The sequence below is a fragment of the Motacilla alba genome, chromosome 3, assembly GCF_015832195.1.
Source record: "Motacilla alba alba isolate MOTALB_02 chromosome 3, Motacilla_alba_V1.0_pri, whole genome shotgun sequence".
In the NCBI taxonomy this organism is placed as follows: Eukaryota; Metazoa; Chordata; class Aves; order Passeriformes; family Motacillidae; genus Motacilla; species Motacilla alba.
In genome coordinates, this window is record NC_052018.1 from 2,569,797 (window position 1) to 2,597,626 (window position 27,830).

General features: G+C 49.5%; 1 protein-coding gene across 9 annotated transcripts in view; it reads left to right on the forward strand.

Moving 5' to 3' along the window:
- Nucleotides 1–27,830, forward strand: part of EXTL3 (exostosin like glycosyltransferase 3) — a 133,177-nt gene that overhangs the window by 92,685 nt on the left and 12,662 nt on the right. For 8 of the 9 annotated variants that reach the window (XM_038131651.1, XM_038131656.1, XM_038131649.1 and 5 more), the window contains one exon: nt 14,748–17,372. In XM_038131651.1, the coding sequence (XP_037987579.1) occupies nt 15,225–17,372 (2,148 nt within the window). In that variant the 5' untranslated portion in view covers nt 14,748–15,224. Of the gene's footprint in view, nt 1–2,562; nt 3,299–14,747; nt 17,373–27,830 lie in introns of those variants that run through there. The other variant, XM_038131658.1, reaches the window with a different exon arrangement.

Below are 27,830 nucleotides of genomic sequence, written 5' to 3' on the forward strand. Positions count from 1 at the left end.
ACGTTGGAGAGAGGGAAGCACAGTGTGCAGGGAGGCTCCTCGCTGCCACCAGCTCATACATCCAATGAAAAGCTCACCAAGAGTTATTTTTATTACCCATTACAGCTTTATCTAGTTCAGGTATCTCCAATAAAGGCTTCCACCTTCTCTGGCATTTCTGTGAATCGTAGAACAAACAAGTTTGGAAGGGATCTTTGGAAGTCTCTAATTCAATGTCCTGCTTGTGGCAAAGGTAGATGAGATTGCTCGAGGCATTGTCCAGTGGAGGTTTGACTGTGCTGGGCTGGAGGGTCCCCCAGCTCTCCAGGCTCCTCTTCCAGTCATTGGTTTTGCTCCTGAATATCCACACAGGAGGCTACACCAGAAACCCAGCTGCTGTCAAGGTAATCAACATCTGCCAAGGATGGTTTCAGAAGACAAATCATTGAGGTTCAGTTTACCCACAGCACATCTTCTTGCCCTTCATGGCCATGGGAATGGATTCCAGGAGGATTTGCTCCATCCATCCCTGCCCACAGAGTTCAGCTGGCAGCAAGGTGTTGCTGTCCTCTTTATTCCGGGTTCAAACCCTCTGCAGGGTGAGTTTGTGCTGTCAAAGTTAATACTCAGAAAGTGAGTGCAGGTAACCTTGGCTTCCTCTTGACTTGACTGCTCATGAGCTTTCATTGCCTTCTCTAATAAAACCTTCACAATTGCTTAGAGACACTTAAAAGTTGTTAAAGTTTAAATAAAGGGATTCATTTCATGCCTCCTGCTGCTAAACTTGTACATCGGAATTTTGAGGAAGTGCCTTTTCCCCGCGAGGTGTGGACGGGCTTGGCAAAGCCTTTGATCAGCTAAATGGACTGGAACTTGTGGTGAGGAGCCACTGAACTCCTCAGCATTGATCTGCACTTGCCAGGCAATGGAGACAATTAAAATGGCTCCATAAAGAGTAAATACCCTGGGATCTTAGGGCGTGGATATAGGCAGGGGCCTCAGGAACGCCCGCCCTTTAAACCTGTTCCTGCTGTTGATTTTATTGATGATTGAATTGGTATTTTAACATTTCCATGCCTTTGTTTCCCACCTGTAAATGACTTGTGCCTTCCTTTTGGGTTATTGAGCTTGGCTGACCCATATAAAAATCGTCAAGGTGGGGTGCCAAGCGCACACAAACTATTTTATTTTTAGTGTCTTTTGAAATCTTGGGACTTTTTGTTCTCCCTTTTATCTGTCTCTTTCTTTTTAATCACACCAAATGGAAATAAATTCAATCACAGCTGGTGTTGGAGAAGAATCATTAAACCCATCCAGCTGGCTGTCTCGGGGCCAGAGCGGGATTGTTCCCTACGCTGCATTTCCAAAGTATTTTATCTCCTTTAGTCCTGTGTTTGTGGAGTGATGAGCTCCTTTCACTTCTGTCGGCTCCCGTCATCGATCCGAACGGGAAGGGCTATTTTTAGGTGGCTGTAAGTAAATGGACATCAGGCACTGTGGAAAGGGGCCTGGGTTATTTTTGGAAAGCCATCAGCAGCCGTTCTGGCAGGTCTTGTTGTGGGATTTGTCTTCAGCTGGGCTGTCTCAGGTTGTGGTATCAGTTCCCAAGGTTGTGAACCCGATTTCTTGGATGTGATCTGCACTGTGGAATGGATTCTGAATGTGGAATTAGCAGCTGCTGGAGATGGTCTTGATGGCATTAGTTTCTGGGATTTAATTCCCCCTAGGCCAGGTTGGATGGGGCCCTGAGCAACCCGATCTAGTGAGTGGCATCCCCGCTGGAAGGAGGCGAGCCCTAAGGTCTTTTCCAACCCAAACCACTCTGGGATTCTGGGATTCTAAACCAGCCTGGATGGGAGGGATGCAGGGTGGTGGTTGAGCTGGAGGTTTTGGGGCAGAAGATGAGGCTGGCTTAGGGGCAATGTGGGAAATGCACCCGGCGTGGAGCCAAGCCATGGAGATGACCTCACAGTCGAAGCCCTCGATGAATGTGCAGACTTGGCATCTGCTGGTGGCCACGTGGCAGGTTTTGGGGTGCTCTTGGGAGTCTGGGGTTGTTCTGCCTCAGTGGATTGCAGAAGGGTGATGTTTTCTTGGTTTTGCTCAGTCCTTTTCGTTAAGAATTTCATCATGTTTAGGACGTGGTTTAGGGTGGGCTTGGCAGCACTGGGATGTGAGTTGGACTCAGCGATCTCAGAGGGCTTTTCCAACCTCGGTGATTCTGTGATTCCATGATTCCATCAGCATTTTGGGGCAGCTGTGGCACAGTTTATATGTGGAGCTGATGCTGCTTGGAGCCACTGTGCTCTCCAGTTACTGGGCTGTGAACGTGCGAGTTGGAATCTGGGAGCAATGGCCGAAACAACGCCGTCGCTGTGGAGAGCTCGGAAAGCCCGAGCTGAAAACCTCCTGTGGGGGATTTAGCTGCACATTATCTTCTCTCACCGCCTCAGCAAAGACCCAAATCTAATTTCAAAGGTCAGAACATGCTCTCACCTGGGTGTTCCCGGCCTTTTATAGAGTGGCTGAAGGCCATTTCCTAAAATTAGCTGCTGCAGGGGAAAGCTGATACAGGCTGTGTATCAGACCCTTTCCAAAGTTCTGGATGATCATTTACTTGATTACTCCTATTGAAACTCATGGGTAAAAGGTAGAAAATGGAAGAAAAACCAGAACCTGGTGCTGCTTCCTAATGGAGAAATAAAATCATTTGGGTTTTGGGGCAGAATTCCTCTTCTTGGTTGTTTTTTGAGGTGTTGTTTTTTTTTGTTTTCCTGAAGCTTTCCCAGGCAGGCTAGTGGCCTGCCTTTAGAATCAGACTTATTTTTGTTTTCCTCAAACTTCCCGGTGATCCAAACATGCTGGGGAGCTCTGGGAAGGGGAACATGTGACTCTGAAGGAGGCTGAAATGGTAAAGCACAGTCAGATCTGCTAAGCAACAGCATTGACACGTTTAAATAAATCTGCTGTTGACTAATATAGAGTGACATATTGAGAGCAATTAAAAAAAAAAAAAAGGAAACTAGGCACAAATTTGGGAAATGAGTGGAATGGGAACAGAACAAAGATGTTAGAGAGGATGCTGGATAAAAGAGAGGGAGGGCTGCTCCACAAAAGGAGTGTTCTGGAGAACCAGGGTGTCCATCAGGAAGGGGGAGACAATAGCAGAAGTGCAGATTTGTGCTGGAATTATCCCTTGGCAGGAGGATCCTTGTATTTCTGCTTCCCTGCCAGCTCTGCTGGCTGCCAGGATTGAAAAGATTTGTGCTGCCTGGTGCAGAGAGGAGCATGTGGTGGGATGTCAGGCAGCTTGGAGAAGGTAAGGTGGCACTTCTTGTTCCCGTGGTGGCTTTGGGACTGTTGTTCCTTTGGATGTGCTGTGATTTGGGTGTGAGCTCTGTCATCCCCATCCCTGTGGATGTGTGTAATGCTGGAGAAGGGAGCAGGGACCGAATTAGGAGGGGTTGGGTTTGAAGCTGGTGAAAGGAAATCCCTTAAAATCACAGAATGGTTTGGATGGGAAGGAACCTCAAAGCTCATCCCATTCCACTCCCCTGCCACAGGTAGGGACACCTTCCATGATCCCAGGTTACTCCAAGCCCAGTCCACCCTGGCCTGGGACACTTGCAGGGATCCATGGGGAGCCACAGCTTCTCTGGGCAACTTGCAGAGCTCATCTGTGGAAGCTGCTGCTTCAGGAAGCTGTGAAACTGAGTGCTTGGTGTGTTTTTCCTTTCCTTTCCCCCTCCTTTTTTTTTAACAGTTCAGACTCTGTACTATTGAGAATGCCTGTGATTGACTGCTTCAAAAAAAAAAAAGAGTATTTTTGGTGGACAGCTGTTGTTCTTCAAGGGCTCCTCCAACTCCTATTTGTGAATGGTTTGGGGGAAATTGTCCTGAATAAACTGTTCCATGACTATGATTTATGGTTATTTTACACCAAAGTGGCTGAAAATGAGGAGTGAGGGGCTGAAGTGAACGGATCATTGGCTTGATCTAATACAACCATCCTAGTGCTTCCTTAATATTTTTTTTTGGATTCTCTACAGAGGCCAAATTGAGTTGTGAATTTTGTGCCCATCTTAATGACTTTGTTCCAGGCCGATGCCTTTGTGTCCATCCTTGTGGCACGTTCGCAGTGGAGCTGTGTTTGCCAGCAGCTTTCCCACCTCTGGGAATGGCTCCCCTTTTCCTGGCTGGCCATCAGGTGTTTACCCTGGCCACCAGCAGTGGCCTTTGTGCAGTGGGTGGCAATAGAAAACTCACACACTGTCCAGCCTGGGATGAGAAAGGGAGAGAGCTCTGCTATCCCTCAGGGAAATTTTCTGCAATCAGAACCATTCGTGGCTCCAGCCACCGAGATGAGAGTGAGACGGCGCAGCTTGAGATGCTGGGGCTGGCTCTTCTGTCCAAAGGAACTGCTGGGAATGGCCAGAAGGGGCGTTTGTGGATTGCTCATCCATTAGCACCTCTCACCATCTATTTTCCAAATGCTCCCTGAAATGAGCTGGAAGCAGTTCCATGAGTTGGAACCAGTCTGATCTTTGCGATGATGGCTGGGAGACAGCAGCTTGTGTTGGAAGCAGTTCCTTCATCTGCATGAGCCTTGTCCTGGCACTGTGGGCCATTTTTCAAGCTGCTCCGAGGACATTTGGCCCCTCTTCCCTCCAAAAATAGCTGCCGTGTGTCGGAGATTCCTGCCTGGAGGATTTGGGAGCCAAAGGAGCTGCAGCCTTCCCTCTCTGGTGACATTTGGATTCCCTCCACCCCGTGCTGTGGGCAGGCAGGAGGCACTGCATGGTGAGGCTTGTCTGGGTGCTCTCTGCAGTGCAGAGTTATCCACAATATCCATGGTTCCTCTGGGAATTTCCCCTCCTGGCCATGGAATCACCTTTGTGATGTGAACTATTCAAAGCCCTACGAACAAGCTCTGTCCTGAAAATCCTGCTGCCGGTCCAGGGGAGCTGTTAAAGCTCTAACCCTGCAAAAACTTGGCTGCTTTGAGGCGCTCGGTGACAGCAGCAGTCTCACCACTCGTGGCTGAAGCTTTTGGACTTGGTGGGATTGCAGCAGACAGATTGTCTCAAAGCCACGAGGTATTAATTTGCTTTCATGTTCGATACCAGCTAATAAAAATTTCCTTAAAAAGACACATTGCTTAGCATTAGATGCTTTTTAATGTTGTCAGAGGGTTCTAATAAAACAGGGCTTTGGCATCTGCTCTTACCTGTTAGTCTTCCAATAACTGTTGAATCCATCAGCTGTTTGCACTCACATTTGAGGGATGGAGCTCACCAAAGCAGTGACTCTGTATAAGAGCTCTGAAAATAGGGAACTGAGGCTCTTTATGGGGTACTGGAGAACCCCATGGAAAACTGAAGGCATCAAACAGTAAGAATTCAGCTTCGTTTGTGCTGCTGTTCCCAGAACTCACGGGGGCACGTTGACACCACAGATATTTTTCTCAAAATACCATGCTGAGCATTGCAGGGCCATTACAAGCACTTAACTAAATAATCATTCCAGCTCTTTCTCCAGCTAAGAGGACGCCATTAAGTTTGGGAGAGCAGCTGGGGAAGTGCATTTGGACCAGGCTTTAAGCTTGACAAGTTTTGGGTTTCAAAGGCATTTTAAAAGTGCTCCCCTAGCTCACGCGAGGAGCCGTGCTTTGGTGCCTTGGCCTGGAAGGCAGCGTGGGAGCTAAAAAATCTATTAGTGCGTTTCAATTTACTCAGGATAAATCCTTCCCTGAGGATTGCTCTTGTTCTCTGGAATTACAGGGTCTGGCACGATAACGTTTTTCTCCTTAATTTGTCCCTTTTGCACTTCCTTGGTGTGAGCAGGGAAAGCAGCAGCAAAACTCCAGCAGGAGAGAGGTCGAGGGTTCTTTTGGACCAGGAGATGTGTGGAGGGTGCAGAAGGAAGAGTGAGGCAGGAGAGCCGTAGAGAAGGAGAACAGAAGAGACCCAAATGAGTGGAAGTGGGATTTGGACAGCAGGAAAAAGCTGGTGAGAGAGGGGGGCAAAGAAAACGATCTCAGCAGCTGCGTTTTGTGCGGCCACTCCTGTATCCTGCAGCTGTTCATTAGAAATTCTGTTTATGCCACAGGGAGTTTTGGAGTCTCTGAAGCTGACACAGTTTTAATAGACAAAGACATTTTGAGTGCAGCACATCTGCTCTGGGATGCTAAGGAAGAGGCTCCATGCAGTAGCGCCATTGGTAGAAGCATTTCATCGTGCTTTTTTTTTTTAAGACCTCTCTTTTAGCCTAAAAAGTAATTTTTGAGGTCAAAAGAAGTGCTGTGTTTGCTCATTAAGTTTGCAGCCCTTAAACTGAGAGTCCTGATGTATTCTTACTAATATCCCTGAGTTCCCAGCCCCGGGAGCAGGCAGGATCACCTCTACTTGGGAGGATCCTACAGCATCTCTCAGAAGTGGCCATCACAGAGGTGTGAAGCACGAGCACAGGCCTGGGGCAGGAGGGTGCTGCTCCAGAGCACAGACCTCTTTTGGTCAATGCTGCATTATTGAATATTTGGTGAGTAGGTCTTAAATTGATCAATTTCTTTCTTGGCAGGCTCAATCTAACCCTCAGCTTAACTTTTATAACCCGTGGCTTTCCAAAACCCATCTCATCTCGCTGGGTGATTGAATCCACCCTGTGCAGCTGAAAAGTTAATTCCTTCCTTCACCTCCAGCTCTGCTCAGGTTCCTTGGATCCCTCCTTGCCTGATCTCTCTCTTAGCCTTCCAATAAACAGAACAGTGTCACTTTGCCCTTCCTAACTGCTGTTATTGCTACCTCTGCCCCTCAGCACCTTCTGGATATTTTCTACCTTCCTGTCTCGGTAGGAGCAGTCTCCACGCCGGATGCCCGTGCTCAGTGGGGTTTGCCATCTCCCCTCCTGCCTTTTCCACTGGCTGTGTCGGTCTTCTCCAACCAGGGACAGCTTGAGAAGAGGTTTTTTTTTGTTGTGTTTCTTTCTGATCTCTTGGAAGGGAGGCGCTGGGCACCAGTGACAAGGCAGAGCACAGCGTGTCGAATGATCCGTGATCCAGCATCCCAAATCCAAGCGGCGGCGGCGCTTTGTAGGAATTTAATTACCATGGATTGTGGTGCTGCTTATCTCCTATCATCCACTCTGCTGCTGGTTAATGACTTTGTCAGGCACACACACGAACCCCATGTGCTGTGTTCTGTCTTCTTGGGGTGTTTTGAAGCTTTTGACCACGTCCACATCTGCAAGTCCTGTGGAGTGGAGTGTCCTGCAGGGACCTTTGTTAGGTTGTGTAGAATCCCAGAATGGTTTGGGTGGGAAGGACCTTAAAGCCCATCTCATTCCACTCCCTGCCATGGACAGGGGCACCTTCCACTGTTCCAGGTTGCTCCAAGCCCTGGTTCAGCTTTGCTCGGGAGGGAGAAATGGAGATATACAGAGATACTCCAAGAGCTGGAGCCCCTCTGCTCTGGAGCCAGGCTGGGAGAGCTGGGGGTGCTCACCTGGAGAAGGGAAGGATCCAGGGAGACCTCAGAGCCCCTTCCAAGGTCTAAAGGGGCTGCAGGAGAGCTGGAGAGGGACTTGGGACAAGGGATGGAGGGACAGGACACAGGGAATGGCTTCCCACTGCCAGAGGGCAGAGATAGATGGGATATTGGGGAGGAATTATTCCGTATGAGGGTGGTGAGGCCCTAGCACAGGTTTCCCAGAGAAGCTGTGGCTGCCCCTGGATCCCTGGAAGTGTCCAAGGTCAGGTTGGACAGGGCTTGGAGCAACCTGGGATAGTGGAAGATGTCCCTGCCCATGGCAAGGGGTTGGCATGGGGTGATCTTTCAGGTTCCTTCCCTCCCAAACCATTCTGGGATTTGAATTTCCAGCTTGCTTTGCAGTAAAGTGTGTGGGATAAAACCCCACCTGCTGTAGAAATATGGGCGATCCAACACATTAAATGATTTAATTTTTTTGGTGTGATTGATCAGGCTGTTTGGAATAGAACAGCTCCCATTTAGGTGGTGATGAAGCATCTCCAAAAAATGCAGAAGGCCCTCAGCTTGAGGCTGTGGGTGGGTGCCCACCCCAAACAGCTGAGAGAGGAGGGAGGAGCTGGAGCTGGGCACAGCAGCAGGGATAACATGGGAACAGGTGAAGGAGCTGTTTCAGGGAGGGAAGGTACATTTGGAGCTGGTTAATTTGGCCACGTGGCACTGATGAATGTCACTGAACCTTGCTCAGATGTAGCAGCCAGGGCTCCCAGGTTTCTCTTGGCTTTCCCCCCTGCATGTGAACTTCCCAGTGTCCCTGGGTTGTGAGGACTCAGTGCTGAGCTGCCTCCTTGCCCCCTGAGGTGCACGAGAAACCATCTGTGTGATTTCATGTTTGTTAGAGGCCTCTCAGTGCAGGTGCTCAGTCTCCAGTGCTGCTTTATTCCCTGTGTGCAGGAAAACTTTCCATAAACCCCACACTGATGGATTATTTTCCACAGAGACCCACCCTGCTGAGTGAGATGCCGTTAAACTCTCTCTGTGTTTCTGTGCTTTTCAAGCACTATTTCCTTTTCCTTATGACTTCCCCAGGACAATGAAACTTTTAAATTTGTGCTTAATGATGACCTGAAGCTTCTGTCAGAGAGCAAGAGCCTGAACCTGCCACGTGGTTATTTCCTGCTGAGGGAGCAGCAAAGAGGGCGTTTTAGGGAGGTGAGAGAGCCTTGTGGTTTTGCCTTGGGGAAAATAACGTGCCTGAGCTATCTTGGGCTGGAAACCACAAAAAATACCAAGGATTTGAGCTGTCTCATGGAGTCAGTGTTTGGGAAACCAGCCCTCTCTTCCTGCCTGGAGTTGACCTCCTCATGCTTCTTTCATGTGACGAGGAGCGCCCGGCTCTTGGCTGTGGTTTAACCTCAAGAGAGTTCTTGTTCATTAATTACTTCAAGGTAAAAGCAAAGGCAGCCTTTGCTTCCTCCCACACCCAATTTATCCCTTTTAGAAGCGAGTCAAAGCTTGTGCCACTGCATCCTGGAGCATCCTTGGTTTGTTTCCCACGTCCCAAAATATCTCCAGCACTTCGTAAGCGGGAATGTGGTGAGCACTTCAACATCAGCCACGGTGGCTGTAGGGATTTTCCAGCTTTCTTGGAAAAATCTGCCCTGTGATCCCTTGCTCTGAGTTTGGAGAGGAGAGGGGTGAACTTTCCATCCAGGATTTTCTGCCACTCCAATCCCACAGGACACGGAAGGATTTGCTCCTGAGCTGGATGTTCCTTTGAGCAGAGAAGTGCTTGTGTACAGCCTGGAAGAATAAATAAAACACTGTGACTGGTTTATTACCAGAAAACAACACTAAATAATAAATTTAAGAGCTAAAAGCTCTATATGTAAAGTAGATTTCACAATGCATTATGCAAAAAGCAGAAAGGCAGTGGAGAAGGAATCCACTGGAAGAAGGCAGGCTGGGAAGATGGATGATCTTGCGGACAGGATGAGGAGATGTGGAGTGAATCCCAAGCTGGCTCAGCTTCTCGAGTGACCTTGGGCAGGTTGTTTCTCCACACCTCCATTACCTGCTCTCTAAAACCAGGATGTGGTTTTTCTGTCTCCAGGGTTTCATCAGAACAAAGGGGTGCTTGTGAAGCACTCGGCTGAGCTCGGCCGAGGAGCGGGGACAGCCTTTGGCAGAGGGCAGAGCTCAGGTACCTGTGAGCCCCTGGGGGAGAGGTTTCTGAGTTTTCTCAACACTGAGCATCTCCTGGAGCACGGCCTTGTCCCAATGCCCGGATGAGAACACAAAGCTGAGAGCCAGGCTCAGTTCTTCACTTGTCTGCCTTGAAGCGTTTGAGGTCACCTTTGCATTGTGGAGAGAGAGATGGAGCCTGGGGTGCCTGATTTCCCCTGGGGGCTGGAGAGAGGCGGTGTTGGACCTGGGGAAGGCCCAGGACATCTTAACTCCAGGTTTCTCCTCACATTTCTGAATTGCTTCCCCTTGGGAGCCTGGACACAGAGCCATACAATCATTGAGGTGGGAAGGGACCTCGGGATGTCTCTGAACCTGGGCATTGTCCAGTGAATTTTGGATATCTGTTGGCCTCATATCACCCTTCAAATCCTATTTAAACCTTGAGCCCTCCTAACTCCTGCAGGATGATCCTTTTCTCCCTTTGAAACAGCTAAACCCTGTCTGTTGCCACCAGACCTGGTGTGGTGTAAACCAATCCGTGATCCAAAGCCCCAAAATTCCACCTGCTCGGAGCCAGGCGTTGATCTGTTGGCCCTTCCTGCTTTTTCCCTCATCATTTTCTGCAGCTGCGAGGACAGAGAACATCACTTGTGGTGACAGGAGGGAGCACCCTTCTTCCGCAAGAACTCGGGGTGGAAAACTCAGAGTTCCTCGAATGTCACTTTTAAAGCCTCTGCCTTCTTCAGCACATCTGGTTTCCCACTTTTCCAGGATGAGCACATGGAGGGGCTCTTGGAGCATTTTTCCAGGATCCCTTTATCCCACACATGCCCATGTGGATGAGGAGCAGAGCTGGGAGCAGGTTTGGCTTTGCGTGGAGGCTGCAAACGTGCAGAATGTTCCTTGGTTTGGATAAAACTCCCTGGAGCCAGGGATGCAATTTATCCCTGGAATTTCCACATTACAGGACCTTTTACCTGTGCATATAACAGCATTGATCTCAGCCTGGGAGAATGGCTCTGTACCTGTGAGCTCTGGAGATGATACAAATCCCTCAGGATGATCCCTAAAACGGCTGCATGCAATTTCAGAGTGAATTTTCCATCTGCTCCTTTGATGGATCTGCTCCCAACCAACTGTACCTTAAAGCACACGCCTGATAGATTTATTCTCCTTGTTCAACTGCTCCTGTTCCCAAAGTGATTGGGAGATTTGGGATGTAATTCTTCCCTTTGAGAGCATTAGGAGATAGAAAGTTATCATTGCTGAAAGGTTGTTTAGAGTTTGTTTTCTTCCATTACAGCCTGTTCTGAAGGGGAGAATATGCTGAATTTTTATTTTCTCTCTTTGATTTCATTCCTAATGCTGATGAAAGAGAGACTTGGCAATAGAAGGTGTCTCTCCAAGCCCAGATAAAGCATGGGAACCACTTCCATACTCCCTGAGGTTCTTGTCTGTTTGCCAGGAGGGAGCTGGCGTGGCACAGGTGGGTTTGTTCTCCACGGAGAGCAGAACTTTGTGGATGATAACACTGTAGACCCCTCATTTCTTAAGGAAAGGGAGTCAGGATGAGTATGGATGCACCCAGAGAGTTTGGGAGCTGATTTAACAGGTGCAGAAGGATCCCTGTGGGTTTTCCTCCCCACAGTGCAGTCTGTGCCACCATGTTCTGCCTCACAGTTGTGCATTGCTCTGCTGAGCTCTGAAGGACCATAAGTTTAAATTTTCCAGGCTCTGTTCACAAATATGCTGAGAAAGGAGCAGCATTTCCCTAATTTTATAGCAAGATGGGTAACGGAGGTGTAAGCAGGGAGGAGTAGGTGTGCTCAAGTCTTTGAACATTTACAGAGTAATGGCTCCACAAACACTCACAGATCAGACCAGCCGGGTTATTTCTAGAAATGCAAAAAGGGGGAGAACCTCAGGTATTCCCATAACTCCACTGGCACAGGGAGTGCCTGCTGTGGAGCTGAGGAAAGCTGGGAATGCAGCCCTGGCTTTGACAGTGTGCTCTGAGCAGCTGAGTTTCACGGGAGAAGGAGCTGGCGCGTGCAAACCTGTCATGCCTGAGAATTCAGTCAGGTTGGCATTTGGGAAGAGGCTCTGGTAATTATTGATCTCCTGATCCCCTAAGAGCTCTTCCTGCCTCTTTCTGTGTGTGTGTGTCATCAGCTCCATCAGGCAGCAACATTGGCTATAACATCAACAAGAGTTTTCAGCGTGGAGCTTCGTGAGTTTAAAGAACTAAATAGTACTTGGGAGTGAGAGGGATGAGTTGGCTGGAAAGCCCAGCAGCTATCCTGCTTCTCCTCCTCCCAAATTTCTTTTTGGGAACGATGGGAAATCAGCAGCCTTTTCCCCCAGGGCTGATAAACATAGCCTTGAAGTTTCTCTTGATAAAACCACAGATTGGGTTTTTACTTTGTCTTTTTTTTTTTAAGTCCTAATAGCAACGTGTGACAACCTCAGGCTCGATTGAGTTGATGAGGAATAAAGTCTTAATAGTGAAGAAGAGTCCAGGAGTGTGTCTAAAGTGCTCATTTTATCACCAGCACATATTTCATACTGACAGTCCATACTTTTAGCTAATCCCAAGCCACGTGTGGTGCATTTTAAATCCCTCCTCAGTCTGCTCTGGACTTTCCCTTGTGGTGTTTTCCAGGAGAGCAATGGAGTCACATTGACAACCTCAGACTTCTGAGCATACGGATATTTTTAATTCACAACCCATATTTTGAGGTGAGGAGGATGAATTTTGTTCTGTGTCAAGGAAGAGAAGGAGCAGAGGAGCCACTGTGGCAGAACAGCTGCTGAGGATCAGGTGTGGGGTGATGGATTTGGCTTTTCAAGGACCCCAGCTGCCATTGTAGGGAGTCCAGTTTGCCATTTAATTACCAATTATGGGCTATAAATAGCCAAAATAACCACAAAGGAATAAGATCTTCATGCATTCTTACCTTTGAGGCTGCAGTTTTTTGTGACCAGTCCAAAGCAACGTGTCCACGTGTCCACATTTATGATCCCTCATTTCTGTGTTGTCTCAACACCCTGCAGCGTTTGACCCCACTTACCCCATGGCACCCCAAACAAAGAAACCCCAGCAAAGCTTGTTTTCCCCACGTGTCCCTTGAAGTTAAGCTGATTTTTAGATTCTGGTGGTGTCCATGTGAGTGTGTGCTTTGGCATTTCTCTCAGGAAAAGCATTATTAGGGCAGCTCATCTCCTGGCCAGCTGTTTGCAGAAAACTGGTGACAACTGGAGGATCTTTGCAGCCCCCGTGAGACCTGAAATAGCAGGGACTGGCACACACACACACACCCCCAGCATGAGCTTCACTTCCAGCAGAGGGCCTGAAAAGGGAGGGGGAAAGAAAGAAAATAATAAAGTTTTTTAAAAAATTATTATTATTTTTTTTCCCTTCAGTTGCATGTTGGTGCCTGCTAAAATCCTGCTGCTGGGCAGAGCAGTCCCAGAGGCTGGAGCCTCCCATCTGCCTGCAGCAGTGTGCTGCCAAGATCCAAGAAAGCTGATTTAGCCTTTTGCTGACTTTTTAGCCCCTTTATCCTCCTGGCTTTCCGAGATTTACGCCACTGCTGTTTGCCAATGTCATGAATTTGAAATCTGCCTTAGTTTTAAGCGTTCATTCTGCTGTGCAACTGGGTTGTGGGTCACGTTGGTGGGAGGGGATGGAAATCCCATTTAATCATGGGGTGTTAAGTAAGTGACAACAAATGGCTGTGTAACAATAGCCCTGGGGATTGTGCTTTATTACCCCACATATTTCCCCTCTTCATGATGATTTTTCATGGTTAAAAATCAAATTTCCCCTGTATTTTCTCTGATGTGCGCTTGAGTACAACACTGAAAATTCCTCCTGGCTTCTCTCTGCTCCTTTAAGGTGAACTTTTTTTGCTTTGGCCCATTTCCAGATCTCTCTTTCAGCTGAGATTTGCTTCCTCACCTTCTTTCTGGGAATTCTTGATGAGTAGATGAGAAGGGCATTAAATAGATTTAGTGAAAAATGACCGTCACCACCGTGGATGACTTTCTTCTAATTAAAAATTGAAACGGAAATGAATGAGCTTCTCTTGAGGCTGTGCAGGAGCTGGTGCTAAGCCCAGCTCTATATTCATTAGTGGTGTGGGAAGTCCAGTGTATGAAAGAATATCCCAGAAACTTCAGTACCTTGGAGGATGCCAATAAAAGGGGAGATTTTCTGGTTGACAGCATATTGATGTGGCCTAGATTTAAATCTCTTGGCCTACAGCTGAGTCAGAGCTGAATTTCATAGAATCACAGAATGGGTTGGGTGGGAAGGGACCTTAAAACTCATCAGTTCCACCTGCCACAGGTAGGGACACCTTCCATGATCCCAGGTTGCTCCAAGCCCTGTCCAGCCTGACCTTGGACACTTGCAGGGATCCAGGGGCAGCCACAGCTTCTCTGGGCAACCTGTGCCAGGGCCTCACCACCCTCCCAGGCAACCATTTCTCCCAAGAGGTTCCCAACAGATCCTAACTTCAGCATCTTTGCTTTGATGTACGGTGTAGACTTTTCCAGTGTTGACCAGAAATTCCCTCATACGCAGCCAGCCAGTTAATCGCAACCAACACAAGTACGTTCCCTTTAAACTTTCTCATGCAATGAATCAAAATTTTCCAGCAGGAAATGAAAGCAAAACACTTCATCTAAAAATTCCTCATCGGCTCTAGTCGCCAGAGCAGAACAATGGCGATTACACTCAGTTATGCGGCGCAAATTCCCAGCGCTGCTGCGTCCCGGGATCACAGCAGGGCGGGCAGGGAGAGCCTCTGGTTTGGATGTGAGGAGAGGGGGCCTTGCAGGTGGGAAAAACAGGGATTTAAATCCAGAGCTGAGGAGGTTGTGTGGTCTGGAGCAACCCTGCACAACCCTGATGAGGAGCAGAGTGCCTGGAGAAAGCTGTGTGTCCACATCTCATGGATCCCACCGCCTTCTCAGGTGACACCCCAGAGGCTGTTCTTTTGAGAGAGGACAATTGCTTTTAAATCTAACCATGTCTTAGGTCACTACAGGGTCATTTTGGTTGTGTTGCCTGACCGTGTGATTGTTCTCTTGTAGGAATGGCAGAGCTTCACTCTCCCAGCAGCGATGAGAGAGACTGACAGTGCTATGAGTCCCTTCTGGCTCCGTCTGCACAACGGCTGCTGCCTCTGCATATTCATTGGATGGTAATGCAGGATGTCGGCAGCGGCGGTAGAGTTTGGCTCGGTCCCACTGCGTTTTTCTTCTGCCGGTTGTGACTCTGAATCACCATGACAACGCTGTGACACTTCCAGCAAAGGTTGCCCGCGGACCAAGGGTGGGCTGGGGGTGGGCGAGAAGGTCAATGATCGAGTCTAACGGGATCAGAAGTTGCGCCTGCAGCAAAACAACCGTGGAAGAGCCGCCGGCACGGCAAGAAGATGAAATTCCCCTTCCACTGGCTTCTTGTTGAGCAGGCACAATAACATTTCCCTTCGAGAGACTCGCTATAAAAACTCTTTTGGTTATGGCTACTGATCCAACGTGATTGCGCGCGCGGCGACTTTGGAACTCATGACTGGCTATACGATGTTGCGCAATGGGGGAGTGGGGAACGGAGGCCAGCCATGGGTGTTGAGGTGGTCCAGTCGGATCCGGCTCACCTGGCTTAGCTTCACCCTCTTCGTCATCCTCGTTTTCTTCCCCCTCATTGCCCACTACTACCTGACCACCATCGACGACGCGGACGATGCCGGCAAGCGCATCTTCGGCCCCCGCACCGGCAACGAGCTGTGCGAGGTGAAGCACGTGCAGGACCTGTGCCGCATCCGCGAGTCGGTCAGCGAGGAGCTGCTCCAGCTCGAGGCCAAGCGGCAGGAGCTCAACAGCGAGATCGCCAAGCTCAACTTGAAGATCGAGGCCTGCAAGAAGAGCATTGAAAATGCCAAGCAGGACCTGCTGCAGCTGAAGAACGTCATCAGTCAGACTGAGCATTCCTACAAAGAGCTGATGGCTCAGAACCAGCCCAAGCTCTCCTTGCCCATCCGGCTGCTGCCAGATAAGGACGATGCCACCTTCCCCCTGCCAAAATCCAACAGGAACTGCAGGCTGCACAACTGCTTTGACTACTCACGCTGCCCGCTGACGTCTGGCTTTCCAGTCTACGTCTACAACAGTGACGATTACCCTTTTGGTAGCTCCTTAGACCCTTTAATTAAACAGGCCTTTGAGGCGACTGTCAGAACTAATGTTTATGTTACTGAAAATGCAAATATTGCTTGCGTGTATATAATTTTAGTGGGGGAAATGCAAGAGCCCGTAATGCCAAAACCTACTGAACTAGAGCAACAGTTGCACTCTTTGCCATATTGGAGGACTGATGGACACAACCATCTCATCATCAATCTCTCGAGGAAATCGGAAACTCAGAACTTCATTTACAACATCAGCACGGGGCGCGCCATGATCGCCCAGTCCACCTTTTACGATGCCCAGTATCGACCGGGGTTCGACATCGTGGTGTCACCTCTGGTCCACGCCATGTCCGAGCCCAACTTCCTGGAGATCCCGCCCCAGGTGCCGGTCAAGCGTAAGTACCTGTTCAGTTTCCAGGGGGAGAAGATCGAGTCCCTCCGCTCCAGCTTGCAGGAGGTTCGCTCTTTCGAAGAGGAGATCGAAGGCAACGCCCCGGCCGACTACGACGACCGGATCATCACCACCTTGAAGGCTGTTCAGGACAGCAAGCTGGACTTCGTTCTGGTGGAGTTCACGTGTAAGAACCAGCCTAAGGCGAGTCTGCCCACTGAGTGGGCTCTGTGTGGAGAGAGGGACGACAGACTAGAGCTACTGAAGCTTTCTACTTTTGCACTGATCATCACCCCCGGGGACACCCATTTAGTGATCTCCGCCGGGTGTACCATGAGACTGTTTGAGGCTCTGGAAGTCGGGGCCATCCCGGTGGTTCTCGGAGAGCAGGTTCAGCTACCCTACAACGATGTGATCCGGTGGAATGAGGCAGCCTTAATTATACCAAAGCCACGTATCACAGAAGTGCACTTTCTTCTGAGAAGCATTTCTGACAACGATCTCCTTGCCATGAGGAGGCAGGGCCGCTTCTTGTGGGAGACCTACTTCTCCACCTCCGACAACGTCTTCAGCACAGTCTTAGCTATCATAAGGACTCGAATCCAAATCCCGGCTGCTCCCATCCGAGAAGAGCCCGCCGTGGAGATCCCCCACCGGTCTGGCAAAGCTGCTGGCACAGACCCCAATATGGCAGACAATGGTGACCTGGACTTGGGGCCTGTGGAAACAGAACCACCCTACGCCTCTCCCAAATATCTCCGCAATTTCACCCTCACCGCGATGGATATCTACAGGAATTGGAATTCTGCCCCGGGGCCTTTCCACCTCTTCCCCTACACTCCCTTTGACCCTGTTTTACCATCAGAAGCAAAATTTTTGGGGTCTGGGACTGGATTTCGACCAATTGGTGGAGGAGCAGGTGGCTCTGGGAAGGAGTTCCAGGCTGCTTTGGGTGGCAACGTCCCGCGGGAGCAGTTCACGGTGGTGATGTTGACTTACGAGCGGGAGGAAGTGTTGATGAACTCCCTAGAAAGGCTCAATGGTCTCCCCTACTTAAATAAAGTTGTGGTGGTGTGGAACTCTCCCAAGCTTCCCTCCGAGGATCTCTTGTGGCCGGACATTGGCGTCCCAATCATGGTAAGACAGATGTAGCTACAGTGGGCTTGTTCGTGCTGGGGTTTGCATGTTGGAGTCGTCTGTGTCAGCTCAGCTTCAGTCCTGGGGGATGGCTGAAGGTGTCTGTACCTCTTTTGGACACTTTTATCAGTGGAGAAAAAAAAAGAGGTGCCAGGTATTCAGAGAATGCGAATTGCTCTTGAAGAGCCTAATGTGAATTCTGATGCCTAAAGCTAAAGATTGTTGCTCGTTGGAAATCTTTGCTTAGGCTCTTTAAGTGCCTCCCTGTGAGGACGGTTGACACCTTATAAATTCCTAAGTAGTAACTGTTTCTGCACTTTGCCAGATGAATTTTTTATTAAAACAAAAGAGGGACCCACTGAATTAGTGTCGACTGCAAAGACTTCAAAACTCAATTCTCACTTTATATTACAAGGGATGGCAGAGAAGGAATTACAGGCCAAGGCTGATGTGACTGGGAGAGCTTCCATGCTCCCGAGGTTGTAGCTGACTTTTGCATATGTTTGGGTTGATTTTTTCTTCCCCCAGCCAGATTGAAGAAGTGGCACCTTCAAAAGCCAACATTCATTTTCAGACCGATGAAAATGTACTCCCTTGGGCATTGACTTGTAAGGACTGAATTCTACCCCAAATTTTTATTTATTTGAGGTCTTCCTTGTCATCCCAGCATAACCTTCTTCACTGGCCGTTGTTAAAAATCAAAATTAAATCTAAATCTCCCCTCATAAGGAGAGCAAGGGCAGAGAGCTGCTAACAAGAACTGAGTGCTCTGAATCTGGTTGTGTTTAGAGGACAAATGGAAGGATAATGCCTTACAAATTAGGGAAGGGAAAAATAAAAGAGGGAGATGGTGCTTAAATACACAAACTGCGTGTGGTTTATGTGACAGGATGCTACTGAGCTTAATAGCAATGCGAGCTTTATGCTGCATGCAAAGAGATTCATTGATTTAATATTTCCTTTTATTATTATTGTGATGAATAAATCCTTCTGCTCACATTTAAAAACCCTTATGGTCCGGGAACAATGAGGAGAGAAAATTGCTCCGTTAATTGTGAAATAATCTTTCACATTAGTGCTTTTGAACCTGCAAATTCTACAAAATCTTTGCATTGTGTCTGCCGAAAAACCGCGTCCTCCCTCGGAGCGGGGATTGTTCTCCTTGGAGCTGCTAATGGGTGTTATTTGTGACAGAAAAATGCATTTGTGTTGATGGAAGATAATGGCTTTTTGTACCTGGCTCTCATCTGCACATCTGTTGTGCTGGAGCCCTGCTGGGTTTTTGGGGACTCGACACACACGAGTTGCTTTGTGTCACCTTCGAGCCACGCGCTGGGAGGGGATGTGCCGTTGGGAACATTGGGAACCCTGTGGTTCCAGAGGAGGGAATTGTCGTGTGCCTGCTTTGGGGAGGTGGATGGTGACTCTGTGGAGCGGCTGGATCACAGGGAGCTTCTGCCAGGTCCTTTCTGAAGGGGCGTGTTGGTCTGATAATAGCTCTGCTTTCTTCCCGTTTTTCTAAATCCCAGTTTTTAAAAGAGCCCAAATCTGGGATTTCTCACAGGAGGGTTAACCCTGAGCAGCCTCCAGGCTTCCATCCCCCTGTTGCTGAGCCCATCTCCAGACTGGGTGTTTAATCCTGTTGGGAGCTTGTGCCATTCATCTACAAGGATGGTTTGGTGTGGCAGTGATGGAAAACTTCATCAGACAGTGAGGAATCCTAAGGTCTGCTCTGGAAAAGGGTGACAAGAACACTGGGAGCACAGGTGAGGCTCTGTCTGAGCCTTGCTGGCCGAGGTGTGGGATGTGCTGGCCAGGGGAAGAGGCAGCTGGGGACGTGGGATTGGCAGGAGACACAAGCCAGTGTCAGAAGAAAGTGAGGAGCTGTGATTCTGATTTCCTTACGAGGGGAAAAAGCTCCTTTGATGGGGAATATCCAATTCTCTCAGATCTGCCAGTGGTGCTGCATCTCTGTGTAACAAACACGTTCCCAGTGACTCTGGGATGCAAGGAGTTGCTCTGTGTTCAGGTCCCAAAGCACAGAGCTTTGTGGGGGAACCTGAGGGGAGAAGAGAAGGGGATGAAGATGGCTTTGGGCTGTGATTGAAGTGGGTCCAGGCACCACCTGACTCTGAGGAGCAGCACAGCAGCAGCACACGTGTGCCAGCATGATCCAGGATCAAAGCACCTGCAGCCAGAAGGTCACTGAAGAAAACCCAGCATCAGAAAGGTGTGGATCTGTTCCGGTGAGGCCAGAGGAGGCCATGGAGCTGCTCTGAGGAGCCAGGCTGGGAGAGCTGAGGGTGTTCAGCTGGAGAAGAGAAGCATCCAGGGAGAGCTCAGAGCCTAAAGGGGCTCCAGGAGAGCTGGAGAGGGACTTGGGATAGGGGATGGAGGGACAGGACACAGGGAATGGCTTCCCAGTACCAGAGGGCAGGGATAGATGGGAGACTGGGAAGGAATTGTTGGCTGTGAGGGTGGTGAGACTCTGGAATTGAATTTCCAGAGAAGCTGTGGCTGCCCCTGCATCCCTGGAAGTGTCCAAGGCTGGGTTGGACAGGGCTTGGAGCATCCTGGGATAGTGGAAGGTGTCCCTGCCCATGGCAGGGGTTGGCATGGGATCATCTTTCAGGTAATTTCCAACCCAAACCATTTTTCCATTTAATGTAAATTACAAGCTGATGAGACAAAGCAATGTCTGTAGCACATTAAAGAGCTTTGGAAGCAAAATAGAGTCCTAAACCTCACCAGGGCCTTCTGGTGGCAAGAGATGTGTGGCTCTGGGCTAGCAGAATTCCCCAAAGGAGACTTGGACTTCTCCTTCCTCCATGTGTTGACCTTTTTTATTGATGTGTTCCTTGAAACGTCATTTGCAAACTGCGCTGCTTGGCTGTGATTTGGGGCTTGTCCTCCCAAGCAGATTTCTTTTCCCTGGTGGGCTGGGAATTAATCAAGAGCCGAGCTCAAAGCTGCATTGGAACTTTGAATCTTTCATGGATAACGAGATAAACAGGGCTACGGAATATATTTGATTTTTTAAAGAAAACTTTGACTTAAATATAGATGGCATAATTTACTAAAACATCAGGAAGATTCCTAAGCTGCACAGAAGTCTGATCAAATATTCTGTCCCTGTCCCCAGCCTGAAGTGAGTAGGTGGAAATCCAATGTAATGTGAAGTAGTTTGTAGTCACTCAGGGCTGCCCCTGGAACAGATGTAGGCACTTTACCCTCACATTTAAAGCTGTAAAAACTCTTCCCATCTCACGGTAATCGGTATTGCAGCAAAACCCAAAGGCTGAGAAGGAGAAATCTTGGTTGTGCAAGCTCCAAAACTGACTTTTCCCCAAGTGTTTGTATCTCTAGCACTGCCTAGAGAGGAGAACTCCCCAGGACAGGAGGGTGACAATTCCAGCTCCAGCAACCACACCACAGCCACTGCTGAAATTCTTTGTTGCCCAGAGGAGCTGTGGCTGCCCCTGGATCCCTGGAAACGTTCCAGGCCAGGTTGGAGGGGGTTTGGAAGCCTGGGCTAGTGGAAAGGGTCCCTGCCCATGACAGGGGGTGGGACTGGGTGAGCTTTAAGGTCCTTTCCCACCCAAACCATTCTGGGATTCTGTGATTTGGGGTTAAACCTTATTTAGCCCAAAGCAATATTTTCACAACCTCTGCTCAACATTCTAAGATGTGACAGCCAGAACTTCCAGCTCCTCTCCCTCTGCTGGGTTTGTGAGGGCCCTCAGTGGCTGGAAAAGCCCTGCAGCAGTTTGGTTTCTCCTCCTGCTCGGGGCTGAGGTGGGCTGGGAGTGCTGGAGGCATCTCTGAGCACTTAGGCTGGGTTCAGTGCCAGCTCCTGTGGCTGCCAGCAGTGACTAATCCCTTCCTCCAGCTTTGTTCCAGAATAAGTCGCTGCCTTTGATCCCTGCAGCCACTTCCAGTGGTGTAACATCCTTTGCTGCTGGCCTGGTGGCTGGCTGAGAGGGCTCATTCCATTTAGCTGCTTGTTTGAAAAGGAATCAGCTGTGGAAAAGGGCTCATCCGGAAGCCGCCGGCTCTGCAGACCTGTTTGGCTGCGCACGGGTCCCTTGGCATGGCATTTATTAATCAGGAGCAGGCTGGCCAGGGAATGCTGTCCTGACTTTCCCTTCTCTTTGGGCTCTGTAAACGTGCTGTGCTGAGCTGGCTCTGAAGCTCAAATGCCTGAGGTTGGCACGTCCTTTCCAGCAGAAGGACTCCAAGGGTTTTTCATATCTCCATTTTAAGGAGCACGGCAGGATCTGTAGGCGATGCTTCTGGCTAAGAGGAGGAGGAGGAGGACAGAACCTGGACAGGCTGGTGGCCGTGGTGGCACAATGAGCTTCTCTGCTTGTCCTTCAGCAGGCAGCTGCATCCTCAAGCTTGGTTTTCTGATAAGAGCAGCACCAAACTAACCAGCAACTTGAGATAAACTGCAGGGGTGTGCGTGATCCCGAGTGAGATCATCACGCTGACCGTGAGTTAAAAAAGAGACTTGAACCTCCATGCTGATCAACACCAGCATTTCAGTCAACCCTTTTCCTTGGTGGGAGCTTTGCCTAAATGCCAGCTCAGGGTCTGGTTCAGCTTGGTAATTGAGCATTTACCAAACTCTTCCTTGCTGATGGGACTTGTGCTTTTCTGGGCCAACTCACCTGCAGAAACTTTGGTGAGTCCCAGCTTTATCCTGCTTTTCCCTGCTTTACTTTGACTCGCAGCTCTTGTGTTCCAAATCAGGAAAAACCCAACTTTACTTTGATTGCATATGGGAATGGGGAGCTCCTGGTTTACTTCCAGAAGGAAGAATTCACACAAAACCAGCTGAGAAAATCCCTGTTTCTTAGCACCGAGTCACTTCCCACAGGAGATTTGCCCCATCCCCGGGTTGAACAGTCTGTATTCAGTGCACCAGCGTTGCCAGCAGTGTATCCCAGGTTTGTGAGCTCAGTTCCTCCACGGGAGCAGTTTCAGAGGGCAGGGAGATGTTCCACAGGAGTGCCTGGGTGCTGCTGTCAGGTTTGCAGCACCACCTGCTGCCCGCGGAGCCGGTTGCTGCCGGGGAGGCAGCCGAGTTCTGAAATCCCTGCGAGTTTTGCCATCTCCATGTATGTTTTTTTCTGTCGTGTAGCAGCAGAGGAAGGAACAAATTTGCCGCTTAGTTTACCTGGGAATCCTCAAATCCAGATGCTTGTCACTGCGGAGCCCGAGCAAAGGCGCAGCGATGCGTGACCGCGGGATGATAATGGAACAAGCAGTGCCGACTCCTCGGAACGTGCACTCGGAATATTAACTCCAGCACACTCACACTCCTCTCTGCTCCTGCCTAGACCCATCCCTTCATTCTCCCCCCGTGCCACGTGCTGGTTTGGGATGGCTTTTCCATGGATAAAACCTTCCTGGAGCCCCAGCTCTCCGAATCCCCTTGGCTCAGGATGCAGCTAATGGGGTTGGTGACCAGAAGGAAGCGTGGTTGGAGAGGAGAATGAAGGGAAGGAAGCATCCTTGCATGCTGCTGGGGACATAACTGGGTGGGTTTTGTCACATGTGAAGGTGTCACGGGGCCAGTCCCTGTGCTGAAGCCATTAACCATCACCACAAAAGCTGCCTGTGCATCTCAAACGCTCCCTGTTTGGAGCAGCTCTGTCACAACTGCTGGGGGACAAAAGCAACACCAGGGGCAGGGCAGCAGCAAAACCCACACTGGTTTTCCAGGGCTACATTCCTGCTACTTTTAGGGTTTGTATTGTGACCTGTTTAAATGCCAACAGAATACCAAATGTCCCCAAATTCTTCCGTGCACTGGGACAAGTGTGGGGAGAATGGAGTGTGTGGGTGCGTTTTCTCTCTTCCTTCCCTTTGTTTTCACCTACTTTTCATCCTCTGTGACTTTGTTATGATGGAACTGAGTGTTGACATCCACTTCCCATAAAGTCCCAGAGCCTGGGTATCTGCATTTCCTTTCTTCCCAGGCTTTTATCTGTCCTGGTGGAGCAGTTCTGCTGTGCAAAGCCATTTGATTGTGCATTCTGCACAGGCTGCCTTATTTGTGAAGACAGCCTCGTCTCCCAGAGTGGCCGTAAGTTGATGTTGTGCCACAGGACACGGATGGATCCCCTGGCACATGAGAGCAGGACTCACTGAGGTCAGGAATTTGGGTAATTAATAGAGAGGAAAAAAGAAAATCTGTGTTTGCTGGAACAGGAGGGACCTCGCGGGACATTGGGGCATCAAAGAGGCAGCTGTGAGGGACATGAGGAGGTTACAAAGAGGGAGGTGCCTCTTGGATATGAGGTTAGGGAAGCAGGAGAGAGGTTTTAATCACTGCTTGTTGCTGAGTGTCTGGTGAGCTCTCAGCTGCCTCCCCAAGCTCTGTGGATCGATCAGCAAAGACATTGCAGCTCTCAAGGAGAAGGTGATGATTTACTCCCAAGGTTTGGGGTGGGCTGGCAGCAGCAGCCACCCCCTGGACACTCTCCTACCCCTTTTCCCCACAGTTTCTTCTCCTTCCCTCCCCTGTGTCTGGTGAGGAAGCAGATGCTGCTCTCTTACCAAACCCATGGATGTTTTTTTTTCCCATTTTCATGAAATCAAACAGGTTGGTGATAAAGCCTGATGGGTCTCCCTGCCCTGCTGGGCATATGGAGCGCTCCCCTCTCCAAAAAGCAGCACCTGGCTTTTCCTGGACTTCTGGAAAAGGTTCATCTCCTGTGAAAAGCCATTGGGAGCAGGTGATGGAGCAGCTCAAGGGCTGCAGTTTGTTTTCCCCTTGTCCTCTCTCCAGAATCCCTAGAATCATTTGTTTCATTCCAAGAGTCCAGAAAGGAGCTTTTTCTCCCAGTGACAGTGAGGAAATGTCATCTCAGAGCCTATGAGAAAATCAGCCACTTCCATTTATTTAAGGCTTTTAGTTAATTAATGAAAATCTGTGTTAGTCCTGTAAAAAAAAAAAAAAAAAAGTGAGGATTTTTTTCCTTCTCCTGAAATTGGCCAAAGGACCATCAGCAAGGAGCTAAGGGCACTAGAGGGAAACTGAGGCACAGAGAAAGCCACACCTGGTCACTGAAACATCCACTGGTATGTATCCATATATGTTCCCAGAAAAGCTGTTTTCACCTATTCCCAGATTTTCTAACCGCAGAAAGATGGGAAATCTGAAGCTTCTGTCTTCCCAGGTCACACTTTCGGATCCAAAAAGTTCAGCAAAGTCTTCTGCTTCCTGAATGCTCATTTGAACTGAACTCTGAGGAGTTTGAGCTTCGTGGAGGGAAGAGAAATGGGTTTTGTTCTCCGCACTGAAAGCATTCGGGGCAGGGAAGTTCCATTTCCAGCCTGATCATGGCTTTGATCTCTGAGCTGCCCAGAGCCTGGCTTGTGGGAGCCTGGCTTATCTCTGTGACAAGGGACAGCCCCATCTTGGCCTGTGACAGCAGACAGCTAAGAGGGAATAAGAAAAGCTTCAGGACAGCCATAAACTGGATCATTCTTTCCAACAGGGCTCATTTTCCTCTTGCTCTGAATGCAGGTGACAACACAAATCGGTTACAAACCACTGATATTAATTAGGTTGGTTTTATTGGAGATTTATAAAAGGAATTGTTTTGAATATGTGATCTCTGTAATTTCTAACACATGCTGGTCCTTAATTCCCGACCCATCCTGGCTTGTGGGAGGTGGTTCTGGGAGTCTGGATTCATCCCAGCCATGTGTTTGGCAGTAATTATGAACTGCCTCTTGGTGGAAGCATTTTTTCCTCTTGGATTTCGTTGAAGCAAGCCTTGGGATAAATCAGGCTTTGAAGGACATGGCATTGCCCATGGCTTGAGTTCTCTGCTCCTCTGGGTGGAAGAATGATGGGCTGGTGTGAGACATGGAGCGGGTAAAGCAGGATTTAGCCAAGATTTCCAGCAATGAGGATCCAGAAATTGAAGTTTATGAGCAAAGGGAAATTCTGTAGAAACCTGTCTAGACCTCGTATCCAGATTGGCTCTGCCACCTGGAGGGAAAATTGGGTGTCTGGGGAAGATGCCTCCCCCTTTATTTGGCCACATTCAGGAGGACATCCCAGCCCTGTCCCCTGCTGTTGGAGCTGATGGAAATTGCAGTTCTCAGTGAGTTGTGCTCCTGGAACAACAGCAACAACGAGGGATAAAATGCCAATTTGGGGATCGTGGTGTGGCTACTGGGACAGTTCTTTTCTTCTGACATTCCATAAAGGAGCTCTCATCCCTCCATGATGGATTTGAGGGCAGGCATGCTGGCAGCAAAGCTGTCTGCATTTCACCCAGAGCTTCCCCAGTGAGATCTCAGCCTTCTCATCTCAGAAGTCCCCGGAAGGCTCCGGGTCTGGAATCAACCTGGAAGCCAGGAGTGAGTTTATGTGCCTGAGTGCTTTATGGTTGCTGCTCCCAGCCACATAAACATTAATAAATCCACTGTCCTCTTCCCATCAGAACAATAACCTGCCTGCAAACTTGATGGCTTCTTGGCTCTGCTTGTATCAGAGTCTATATTCCAGGCTTTTTAGTAGCTGCTCAGTGAGTTATAGTCTGACTCCAATTCCCTCCTCCCTTTGTTGGGCTGTGATGTTCATTTGGATGCCCTCAGGTACGAATGTTTGCACCGGAGCTCTTGTGGGATGGGTCAGAGCAGCTTTTAAATGCTGGAAACATCTCGGAGCATCCTTGGGTGTGATGTATTCCAAAGAATGAGATGCACCCATGTGAACAAATTTACAAATAACGGCACCTGCTCCGTCAGGTGTTTTGTTTTCCTGCTGTGGTGGAAATCCTGTCTGACAGATCTCCAGGAGGAACCTGCTGAAGAAGTAATTGCACAACAATACGGAGGATTTGCACTGACGAAAGCCTCTGGTAATTAAAGCAGCCGGGCTGTCAGCCAAAGAGCAAAGTGTGGAAAGATAAGCTCTGCCTCACTTAGTGAGCAGAAAGGAGGTATTTCCAATAATCCCCTGGGATCACAGCCCTTGGATTTCCAGCACTCTGCTCTTCTCTGCCTCTCTGCTGTGCATTTCCGCGGCTCCAGGATGGAAGTTGCTGGGTTTCCTCCCGTGCCGTGACCTGGTGCTGATGGCTTGGCAAGGAGAGGAGACCTCAGGGGTGCTCGTGATCCCCCTCCTGACTTTTCCATCTCCTGTCTCACAGATGAGATGTGACAGCCCCTCTCAGATCCACCCCAAGCTCCCAGCGTGTTTGCTGCCAGGCTTCTCAGCACGGATCAGGGGACTGGCAACGTGCCTTTTCCAGGGAAATCAGAAGTGCAGGAATTAGCTGGTGATGGCCTGAGGGAGATCTGGCCTTTCCTACTTTAGAACTTTTGGGGTTTTGATTGTTTATTGAAATCTGGTTGGGGAATTGCAGCCTGTGAGTGGTTCTTGGGCTCTCGTGTGGCTGTTCCAGGCTCTCCTTTGGCTCTCCCAAGGATAACAAGGAGCTCCTGCCTGGCCTGACACGGCTCTGAGTGCTCCACTGGGACAGTGAGGCACGCAGGCAAAATGAATATTTTTGCCAAAATAAGGCCAGGCTTTCCCAGCCAGTTCCTTGTGCGGCTTTGCCCTGCCTGGTGCAGTGGCAGCTTCCCTGTGATTCCCAAAACAGATCCAGGAGATGGGAGCCAGTTCAGAGCAGTGGTCACTCCAAGCTGCTCTGCTCCTCAGGCTCTCTCTGCTCTGGGGATCTGCAGCTGGCTCAGCCACTCCTGCTGAATCCCAGGGGTCTGAGTTGGGTCAAATCTGAAGCAGGAGGGTGGGATCTGTTCCCGGGCTCACTGGCTGCGCGCATCATTCCTGAGCTGTTGGGATTTACCAGGCTGGGAAGTTTTTGCCACTCACAAGTGGTTTGAATCCCTCATCCCTGAGCTCCAGGAAGGAACACTCCACCTTTTGGATGGAGTTAGAAGCTGCTGCCTGCCCTCTTTCTGTGTCTTTGCGTGTTCTCTCTCTCAGCAGTGGTCCCAAATGGCATCTCTGTGTTTTACCTAATATTAGCAAAGTGAGTTTGGTACAGGCAGCGTGAGGAAGATGTCCCCATTTCATCAGGACAGACAAATAACAGCGTACAGATGTCCTGCTGGTGCTGAATCCATGCTGGGGACAGTCCTGCTGCCATCCATTGTCACCCTGGGGTGTTTCAGCCCTGGCACCTGGGACTGTTTCTAGGCTGGGCAGAATTCCATTGGAATTTTCAGGCCTTGAATAGCAAGACAGGATTTGCCAGGTGAAAACAGCCAGGTTCATCCAGCTGCAGCTTGAGAGAGCATGGAGAAAGAGCAGTGACATCTGCCAGGACGTCACACGTGGCACGTGCTGGGCTCCAGTGCCAGGTTCAGTTTGGGGCCCCTTGAGGCAAGAGAGACCCTGAGGGGCTGGAGCTTGTCCAGAGAAGGGAACGGAGCTGGGGAAGGGGCTGGAGCACCAGGAGGGGCTGA